Consider the following 11,385-nt stretch of genomic DNA (forward strand, 5'->3'; position numbering starts at 1 on the left):
ATTTTGGAGCCCCGTTCTTTCCTGGATAAACTTTCAGATTACTACTACCATGCTGATTTCCTGTCTGAGTAAGTAGAGTCTTCTGGAAATAGAAAATCCCTGTGTGGTGGTAGAATATCTCGAAAGTAACAAAAAGCCAGGCATGGTGGCATGCAGTCGTAATCTCAGCAGTAGGAAGGTGGGCACGGGTGCATCCCTGGGCTCAGCAAGGCCAGTGAGAGACACTGTCTCAACAGCCCAGGTAGAGCACACCTGAGAAGAATGGTACCTGAGCTCTTTCTTGGGGAATGGCAGTTCCATGCTCAGCCATCCATACTTCACCTCTGTGCACCTGAGCCTCGTGGCACTGTTGGACTGTGTGTGTTGTCAGTATCTGTGTTCAGTTGTACTTAGTGATTCATTACATTAGTAAATATGGAAGATATCATAAACTTTATCATCATAAGAGATTATTGGTTTGTTACAGGAAAGCCTTGCATAGTATATAGCAGCAAAAAGTATTAATTCTCCTGAAATAAAAAGAGCTCTTAATGCCAGGCATGGTGATACACATTTGTGATTCTAGCTTTTAAGAGGCAATTGCTGTGAGCCTGAGGCCAGTCAGGGTTACATAGCAGGACTGATTTATCCCCCATCCCCAATAAAAAGAACTCCTGACTTACTTATACCATTACAAAAGGGTCTGCAAGAGTAAGTAGGTTTACTGGGAAGAAATCAAACAGAATTGATGCAGTGTGCACTTGAGCTGCCTATGCTGCCAATAAATAGGCTTCTTTATTGCTCTGGCTCTTGAACTATGTAAATGTAAGATTTTAAATAAAACTTCCTAGTAAGAATTTTAAAACTAGGAGAACTATTACTGTGTTGTTACTAAGGAAAATCTCAGCAATTTCATTTGTCAGCAAACCTAGATCTAGACTCTGTTACCTTGCAGTGTATCTTCAAAAGTCAGACTCCACTGTGGAATGCACTTGTGAAGGAGAGCACCTTTTCATAAATAAGGGCCTAATGAATAGGTACATTAGCAGGAAAAATGAAAAGAACTTGTCTGTAAGAGTCACTTTGAACAGTCACACTCACTACTTTGTAGCAGTTCCAGTAGTCAGTGGTCACTAGAGAGGGAAGCTGAGTCATGTTTCCTCCAGCCTTCCTCTCTGCAGAGTAGATGTTACACTGGTAGTCTGTTGAAGAGGAAAGTCAGGCTGGCAGCATACACAGGAAGGTGCAGGATAATGACTGAGGAAACTGTTGAGTGAGATTATCTTAACTCTTCATTCACACGTGTAACATGGCAAGACCAGCTTTGTAGCAGGGATACAATCCCACAATCTCTGATGAGCCTCCTGTTCTATCCTCTGTGTACCCTTAACACCAGCTGTTCAGATGGCATGCAACCACGTGAGCAGTGATGGAAGACCGTTCACTGACAGTGGGACTGAAGACCTCTAGTCAGCCACTTGACTGGGCTGCCAGGCACCACACAATGCACAAAGCTCAAAACCTTCTGTTTGTTTGTTTCTATGAAAGAAAGAGGGTTGTGTAAGGTGGATTTTGTTTTGGGTTTATGGTTCCTGAGGGAATCCTAATCTTGTAGAGGCATGGCAGTGGATGGCCTAAACAGGAAGCTGAGAGATTATATCTCCAGCCCATTTGAAAAGCAGAGAGTGCTTATTTTCTAATCACAGTTAATCACAGAACTCCTAGTTAATCCTGGGTTCTACAGAACCCCATTTTGGAAACTTTGGTTTGGAATTTCCAAAAACATTTTCAGCAGTGCCCTGGGTAGTACATCAAAGAATCAGGAAAAACTGGGATAAGGTAAACAGATTTTTAAAAAAGATTTATTTTTAAAAATGATGTATCTATTTGTTGTGTGTGTGGGGGGGGGGTGGTAATGTGCACATGAATGCAGGTACCTACAGAGGCCAGAAGAGGGCTTGGATGTTTTGGAGTTGACGTTACAGGCAGTTATGAGCCATGGGCAAGGATGCTAGGGATGGAACTTGACCTACTAGTTTGAGCTCTCAGTTATCTCTGCAGCACCAAGGAGAAGTACTCTAGAGGCAAATTTGTATGGTTGTTTTATAGTTTATTTGAATATGAATTAGGTAGTCATAGAAAGTATGGAAGAATTTGTAATTACATGAAGTGATTATATTTACCACTTTTTGTTTTTTAGAGCTGCTCTGGAAGAAAATCCATATTTCCGTTTGAAGAAAGTCGTGAAGTGGTATTTGTCAGGATTTTATAAGAAGCCAAAGGTAATGTTTATATTTTGCTTCTTTTTCCTCCCTTTAAGAGAATGTACATTTATGTATTGTGTGGGCATGCGAATACCATGGTGTACATGTGGAGGTCAGTTCTCTCTACATGAAACAAGTCAGCAGAGTAGGAGGCAAGTGCCTCTCCCTGCTGAGGCATCTCACTGACTTGCTGTGGTGCTGCTACAGCACACAGAAGGCATGACTGAACACTCAAAAGCTTCTGAGTGCAGTTTATGTTTGTGATCACTTGTTATCTTAATCATTATGATAGACTGATAGGTGGTATTGTGGTAGCCATAGCTAGAGCAGCCTTCCTATTCTAGTTCCTCTGTCCGTTCTAGTCCAAGGACTACAGTCAGAAAGCAAGAGTATGGAATATTTGAGGGTACAGTGGTGGGAAAGATGATGAAACTCGAATAAAATGCTTTAACAGGAAGATGAAGAAGCCATTCGAGGACAGGTGCCACCACTAACCCAGTGATGTGACATCACTGTATCCACAGAGAAGTGTGGTTCTAATAAAGTAGATTTCATGCTCCTTCAGTTAGGAGAGTGTATACATTCGCATTGTGCTGGTCAAGCAATGAGAACTAATACACAGAATTTCATGGAAAGAATGTCAAAACAAATTCAAAAATTTAGTTTTTATTTCTAAGGATATTATGAACTATATATGTGAACCTGGACAAATCAAATTTTAGGTCTATATGGAAAGATCCAAATGATAGAAATGTTGACATACAAATACTGTATTATCTAGCATTTCCAATATTTGGTAAATACCAAAATGGCAGCCTTATATTCAAAAGACACTTGCCCCTCCATGTTCTTTGCAGCACTCTCTGCAATAACCAAAATATAGACCAGACTTTGCCTGCAACAGACACTGGACAGATGCTGGATCAGTCATCCACAGCTTTTTTTAAGGCAACCACTGCTTTCTTGAAACAGCTTATAAGAATGGCCTGCATCTCACAGGGTTGCTTTCTTACTTTTAAATTTGATTTGTTATGGGTTGAGATTTTCACACATGTGTAATCTTACAATTTGGCCATTTTCTACCCCCATTGCCCTCTTTCTTCTCTATATATTCTTGAGTTTTCCCTTTTTAAGTTTTTATGTATAATCTTAAGATTGTTAACTAGCAGTTACCATGAAATTGCAAAGTTTGTATTTAGTCTGAATCCTGATTGAAGTTATATTTTTTATTTCATATACAATTTATTTACTGTGAAACTTTATAAGATAGTCTTTTAGACAAGATAATTTAACTTTAAACCTGTGTTTGTAAATATTTTAAAGGTGGTTTTTTTGTTTTGTTTTGTTTAAAATTAGGGGCTGAAGAAACCATATAATCCTATCCTTGGAGAGACTTTCCGATGTTTATGGACTCACCCCAGAACAAACAGCAAGACCTTCTACATTGCTGAGCAGGTGTGAGCAGTGTGCTCCCGAGGGCCTGGGAGGTGCTGGGCTTTCCATAGGAATCCTAACTCGGTAGACCACTGTTACTTAGCTTCTTGTAGGTACAGCTTGATAAGCATTGCACTTTCTAGTACTGGATACTACTAAATACCACACTGCTGAACACTTCTGTCAGGGTTTGGCTCTCATGGGGGACACCGGTCAAGCCATCCACCAGTTTATAATTCTCCTAACATTTGACTGGGCTGGACGATTGGTTCCCATGATCATCCCATGGCTTTTGAGAAGAAAATTTAGTTCCTCAGCATGTGGTGCTTCCCTACATTTTTACCAGCACAAAAGACTCGTTACTCAGAGCCTTGTGCACCTATTGTTGGGGTGGGAGGCAGGGCTGGGGGACTCCTAAAACCCTCCCCTCTGGAAGAAATGATATATTATCATTTCTACCTGAACTTGAACTTTTTGTTTGTTTGTTTGTTTGTTTGTTTGTTTTTTGCCTTGTGATGTGAATGTCAGGGGGTACATTTCCTTAGAGACAGAAATCTGGTTACTGTAATGATTAATACTCATTCTGGTGCTTACCAACTGATCCTTCTTATTCATGCTTAGACTTGAACTTTTGATACTAGCACAATTGCAAGCTTGTTTTGTTAAATGTTGTGACTTTTCCTGTGTTCACTAGGTGTCCCATCACCCACCAGTATCTGCCTTTTATGTCAGTAACCGGAAAGATGGATTTTGCCTTAGTGGCAGCATCCTGGCTAAGTCCAAGTTTTATGGTGAGTGTTCTTTTGTCCTAAACTGTGCTTCTCCAAAATGTAGTGATTTCTGGTACATTTTCATTTGTAAATAAGTTCATTTTATTTGTCATTTTTGGCACTATCTTTAATCGAGCCCTTCTTTAGTTCTTACAAAGGCACATTTATCTAATGTCAGCACATACACGTAAACCATCTCTTAAGGAAGGACACGGGTGAGTGTCTACCACATTCTTCTCATCATGCACTATCAGTTTATTTTGCCTTTATCTCATCAGTTTGTTTGGTTTTGTTTCAGTGTACCTGAGAGAATTGTTCTTTCATTTGTAGTCTTTGAGTATAGAGAATCCAGTTTGACTCTGGGTCATTCAGTAATAGTATTTAACCTTGTACTAATAATATATTATTGAAAATGCTTGTGATTACAGAAAGGACTATAGAAAAATATGGTGGGAAGCCTTAATTCAATGCCTTTGATAATTAAAAGAAGACATAGTTACAAAATTATATAGTGGTATAGAGTATTACCTTTAAATGCTAATATTTGGCTTTCTAATTTTAAAGATACTTAAAAACCCAGAGAGTTAAATTTAATGATTTGATTTTAAACCTGAGAAAACAAACATAAGTGCAAAATAGAAAAGCTAAAATATGTAAATAAAGATCTAAATTTTAATTATGTGAGTGGTCACAGTCAGAAACGGGTCTGTGACAGGAGCACGACAGTATTATAGCTTCAACACCCTTTCCCCTATACCAATTTTGCTTTTGATTTGAGTTGGGGATTTTTTTCTTCAAAAGTTCCACATTGAGATTACTCTTCTCAAGCTTCCACCCCTTACCCGCCCAGCTACACTGTGAGTGACGTTAATGAGTCCTGTTCCACCCGGTAGACATCCCTTACTGAGCACTAGTGCATGGTTTATGTTCTGGTATTGTTTCTGCATTTTGCTTTCCTTTTCTTATATGTTAATACAACTTATATTCACCAGGGCTAGCTCTGTATAATTTGAAAGAATCCAGATTTCACAAGGGTACTTTATGGTTTGTTTGTTTGTTTTTTAAATCCTCATTTTTTTCCTTTGAGTACAGATTTCTGAGGAGACTGTGTATATATAACTTATGAAGCAGCCTATTAAACAAATAGCATAAAGCATCTCTCATGTTGGACTCAAGAAAAGTTATTCTAGATACAGTAGAAATGGTAGCTTCTAGAGGCTGGGCTGGTTGGGACCCAGGGGACTGTCATGGCTGTGCATACATCCAACAGCAACTCCTACAAACCTTTCAGAGCTGTAGAATACTGATTTTCTATTTAAAAAATTGAATGTTTAATACTGTAGCATAGACAAATCTAAAAAATATGTGCTAGGTAAAATAAGCCAAATACAAATTATATATTTTATAATACTTGCTAGAATTGGTAATAATAGAATGGTAGGAAAAGATGAGTGTTTTCCCCAGAGATAATAGGGACGTTTTAGGATAATGGGTTAGACAGATAGGTAGGATAGGTGGGTACATGCATACGTAAGCAGGCAGTTAGACAGACAGGTGAACAGAAGACCAAACCCTATCCTTGGGCATAGTAGATAAGGGCAGAACTACATTCCCAGCCCCCAGTAATTTGAGATAGTCAAACCACTTCCTCAGTGGTTCAGGTTGATGCTGGAGTCCCAGTCCTCCTGTGTCTACCTCCCAAATGTTGATACAGCTATGCACTACCAAGCCAGACTTAATGCTTACAATAGGCCATTCACTGTACATTAATTATACTCCATTAAAGATCCAGATGTTAAAAAAAAAAAAAAAAAATCCAGATGTTAAGAAAAGAAAAAAAACATGAGACCCAAGCTAGAAGTCACTATGGCATTTTAACCACTTGAATTTTGCATATTTTTAAAGTATTTAAATAATTATTGAATCAATTATAAATAGTTAAAAGTTTAAACTTACCTATATTGTTACTTAGTCATGATAAACAAATACTTAAGTATGTCTTTTGGAAATACTCATTTTAGCCAGGCGATTGGGGCACATCCTGGCTAAATGTGTAAATGAATTTAATACCAGCACTTGGGAGGCAGAGGTGGATCTCTGAGTTTGAGGTCAGTCTGGTCTACAAAGTTAGTTCTAGGACAGCCAGGGTTACACAGAGAATCCCTATCTCAAGAAACATTAAAGAAAAAAAAAAAAGAAAAAGAAAAGAAAAGTCAAATCTTATAAGATTGAGAATATGAATCAAGTAATCTTTTAGTTATAAGGTACTGAATACATGCTTTGACATATGTATTGAGATTAAGATATTTTAAATATTTCTACTGCAGGAATGGAGTAGATGTCCCAAATATACTTTGTTTTGAATTAGTTGGATTTATTTTGTGACATTTAATACTTTTTTTTTTTTTTTTTTAGGAAACTCATTATCTGCGATATTGGAAGGGGAAGCCCGGCTAACGTTCTTGAACAGAGGTGAAGATTACGTCATGACGATGCCGTATGCTCACTGTAAAGGTAACTAGTTTCCATTCCTATAGCAAATGTTTCTTGCACCTTTTTTGTAAGTAAATGTATGTGGTTAGAATTTGTTACATTTGAGGTAAACTGAGAAATATTTATTTGAAAAGTTGGTCATTGTTCTGTGAGCATACTGCTGTTTGCTGAGTACAGTGAAGTCATTCACTGAGACTTACATTTTTTGTGATGCATACCTTAAGAAATTGATTAATAATAATGGAATTTCCTTGTATTTATCTCCTGTGAAAGTTTTGAAATTAAATGGAACTACCTATTTCAAAGTCCCTAAGTTATTTTATGCATTCTTGCACTAATAACCTTTATAAAGTTTAATCTGCTAGTTTTCAATGTAACAAGTCTTTAAATTATTTTCTTTACTCTATTTGACAGTTTCTGAGTCATAGCCTTGCTGTGTAGCTTAGGCTGTCCTTAAAGTCAGGTGGATCCTCCTGCCTCAGAATTCCTAGTGTTGAGATCACTAATGGGTGCTGCAATATCTAGTTTGCATTTGGCAAAAGGTCAGATAATGCTCAGAGCTTTGCATACAGTTCTTAAAATAGGAGTGAAATAAAATAACCTATATCTTAAATTAATAAGAATCAATATTTTTAAATTTTATACATTTATTACATCAATGCCCAACAAGCAATTGAGATTTTTTTTTTCTTCCCACAGCAATGTATTGCTTAGAAAGAAATAAGATTAAAGCACAGGGGTAAAGTAATTTATAAAAGAAGATAACATATGTGTTTTCTATGTTGCCAAGTTTCATTAATTATTTTATAAAAAGGGAGTTCCATGACCAAATAAGTATGAGGAACAACATTTCATTGTCTGTCTTCTCTCAGAAGTTGATATTGTCCACTTGCTATCAAAGGCCACCTCAGCAACCTAATTCTATAAAACATACACTTGAACAAACCTGTTCAACTTTCTATAACTTAGAATGGTTTGGAACACAGAACTTAATTTTTGTGGTTGTGTTTGTTTGCTTAACTATCTGAGATTGGTTCTTGTTACTTGTCGCAATTATATTCTATAAGTAACAGCAAACATGAAACCAACACATATAAAACCATTGTTTCTAGAGAAAGGAATGAGTTCACATTGTTTGGAGTCTCCTATCACAGTATTTCCATCTACTGATGATCACATAACCTTGTATTGTGTGTGCTTGTTTTTAGAGGCATGTTATTTAATGTTCCTTGCATTACTGATTCATTGATACACACACACATGCACACACACTGCGTGCAGCTAACACTATAACTCAACTGAATGATGCATTAGCAAATATTCCTCTGTAAGGGTTATCATAACCTTGTACTCAAGAACACTATACCCCAGTATTTCAGCATTGCACTGAATCAGTTTTCAACAGCAAAATCATCAATAAGAAAAGCACAAAAGTACAAAACACATAACAAAAATATTTAGCAGAAGGACATTTTTTTACAGTGTGGGCATTAAAACATAGTGGGCCCAGTTCTGCCTCAGCGGCAACTTATTCCCAAACATGTCCATGAATTACCACAAAGCTCAGAGGGTACTAATTTGAAGATTGCCCATGTTTTTAAAAAATGTTTATTATACTGACTGTGTATGTGTGGAGGTTGGAGTGTAACCTTTAGGAATAGGATCTTTCCTTCTACCTTGTGGGTTCCAGCGATACAACTCCGAGCCTAAGGTTTGGCAGCAGGTGCTTTTACATGTCATCCCATTGGCCCACCTCTGTACTTTAAACAGTCTGTAAAATTGCCAACTAAACATAATATGAATATACTTTAATGTTCTAAAGCAGGCTTTATGTCTGCACTACCATTTTTTTTGAGACAGGGTGCCCTTAGATGACAAGTTTCTGCTAGAAGGATGAAATTACAGAATGCTGCCTGTTTTATATCAGTGTGTCTGTCCTCAACTTTTGTCTTTTTTTTTTCTTTAGGAATTCTTTATGGCACAATGACACTGGAACTTGGTGGAACTGTCAATATTACCTGTCAGAAGACTGGATACAGTGCGATACTTGAATTTAAACTAAAGGTTGGTGAAAGAGGGTTGAAGGGATACTAACCTACTGGAGCATGTAGCCAGGCAGGCACTGTCCCTCTCTCCATTCCCTCTGCCTTGCTAAAACCATTACATTGCATTCCTAAAGCTAGCCACCAAGGTCTCTTCCCTTATTTGGTCTGTACCTCCTCCTGAGGCTGACTGCCAAGGTCCCAGCTATCAAACCCAATAGAAGACAGTACAGATGTAAATTTGACTTCTCAGTCTAGTGATGGAAGGCAACTGAGTTCTCACCTTGCTACCCATGACACTTGTATTTGGATACCTTATGCTGCTAAGGAAGACCTCCAGTAACCTTAAAGCGGCCATGCTATCAAGAAACTTAGTCACATGGAAAGGCCACCTAAATGGGTGCTCAGTGTGGCCTTTCAGGCAGCAGACTCCTAATGGGGCAAGTCTTTAGAAGGTTGTGGTCTCTAATCACTCATAGTTTTTAAGACTTCCTGGTGCCCAACATTTTCTAAGAGACAAGCCATCTCTAATATGCCCCATACAAATTTTTGACATATAAATATGACAAGCACATGGTTATCCATAAGCATGTAAGTTCAAAGTAATTTTTATACAGAAATAATAACTAATACTGTTACACACCTCTCCAAGCTCAGGGGAAGAGGGGTTTTTACTGCACTTCTCGAAGATTGTGGGGCAGGGGAGGAAATGAGTGGGTACTGGTGAAGCCACCTTTGGAAAGTTCTGTCAACAAAAGGAAATTTCGAATCCTTTTTACAATGTCAGTTATAATTCAGTACACTATGTTCAAATAAAAATAGGAGCTATAATGATAGTTAACTGCTTCCATGTTGGTATTTCAGTGACTGGAATCTCTTTTCTAATGAAGAGAAACTCGTACGTATTATGTGATGCGGCCTCCTTGCTTTGCCTGTTTTTATATATGTGGTGACACTAGCTGGAACATCATGAATCTCTTAGACAATTCTAATGTCATGAAGTGTCAAAGCTTCAAAACTTTCTCTCTGAGGAAACACTTTAGGCAATATTGTATTTTTCTTCTAATTTTAGTTTTTGGAAAGATTTTTTTTTAATGTTTTAATTCCCCCCAGTTTCCTGAGGTGTTTCTCTTAATAATGTGTTGCTATATCGACAGGAGGTTTGGCAAGAGCAGCACTCCAGACCAGAGGCTGTGGGTCTTTATACCCACATGATCTTTCCAAATTTAGATTTCATAGTCTGTTTTTAGCTGTATTTTACATGGTCATAATTAAAATTATCTTTCTTAAAAGTCTCTAACTTAAATTTTAGTAAGGATTTCACTGTTTTTACTTTCAAGAGTATGGTAACTATAATTTTTCTGAAATGTGGTTATCTACAGTGTATGTAAATGTAAACTAAAATGCTCAATACTTTCTTTTTTTTAAAGCCATTTTTAGGGAGTAGTGATTACGTTAACCAAATATCAGGGAAACTTAAGTTGGGAAAAGAAGTTCTAGCTACATTGGAAGGCCATTGGGTAAGTATTTTTATATGTTAGCATTATAAAAATAATTCTATCTGGTAGAGAAAATGGGCAATCATATTGTAAAAGTAACACTAGTTAAATAAACTTTATCTTAAAAGATATTTTAGTATTGTTCTGTTGCCAGTAACACTTTGTTTTGTATAATGTTTTGTTCCTAAGACTTTTAAATGAGTAGAAGTAGCTATCAGTTATATGGCGCTTACTGTGTACAATATTAAGAATGTAACTCTTACTTTTCACTACTTAATAATACTTAGTTCGACTTCATGAAGTGGGTACATAGATACCCATTCATATTCTTCATTTCATTTACTTAGAGTGTGTGTGTGTGTGTGTGTGTGTGTGTGTGTGTGTCTGTACATATGCCATGACACTGTACATGTGGAAGTCAAAGGATGTAAGTCAGTACTCTGATTCTACAATGAGGGTTCCAGAGATCAGGCTCAGGTCATGAGAATTGGTGGCAAGCACCTTTACCAGCTGAGCCACCTTTCTGACACATATATAAGATGTCTCCATTTGAAAAGGGAGGAAAGTAAAGCACTGAGCATCTGAATAATTAGCATAAAGTAAGCAATGGCTCTGGGACTCTGGCTGGACAGCACTTCCCAGTTAAGAGAGAGAGTTCCCCTGTAGGGGATAGGAAGGTACAGTAATATATAACAATAATAGCTTTGATTTACTTCTCTGCCAACCTAGATTCATATTTATATAATTTATTACAAGGAGCTTAAGTGACTGAAATGGATTGTGGTATGTTTTTAGATGTATTGCTGTTCTGTATTATAATAGGAAAAACAAAAAACAAGCCTGGCGGTGGTGGCGCACGCCTTTAATCCCAGCACTTGGGAGGCAGAGGCAGGCGGATTTCTGA

At 37.4% G+C, this 11,385-nt stretch overlaps 1 protein-coding gene across 1 annotated transcript in view; it reads left to right on the forward strand.

Annotated features, from left to right (window-relative positions):
• The window catches only part of Osbpl8 (oxysterol binding protein like 8), a 139,116-nt gene that overhangs the window by 115,603 nt on the left and 12,128 nt on the right, over nt 1-11,385 (forward strand). Inside the window, exons 13-18 of the mRNA XM_031350376.1 lie at nt 2,179-2,261; nt 3,600-3,698; nt 4,372-4,468; nt 6,863-6,961; nt 8,907-9,004; nt 10,413-10,502. Of these exons, the coding sequence (XP_031206236.1) occupies nt 2,179-2,261; nt 3,600-3,698; nt 4,372-4,468; nt 6,863-6,961; nt 8,907-9,004; nt 10,413-10,502 (566 nt within the window). The remainder of the gene's footprint in view (nt 1-2,178; nt 2,262-3,599; nt 3,699-4,371; nt 4,469-6,862; nt 6,962-8,906; nt 9,005-10,412; nt 10,503-11,385) is intronic.

This window comes from Mastomys coucha, unplaced genomic scaffold, assembly GCF_008632895.1.
Source record: "Mastomys coucha isolate ucsf_1 unplaced genomic scaffold, UCSF_Mcou_1 pScaffold4, whole genome shotgun sequence".
Classification (NCBI taxonomy): domain Eukaryota; kingdom Metazoa; phylum Chordata; class Mammalia; order Rodentia; family Muridae; genus Mastomys; species Mastomys coucha.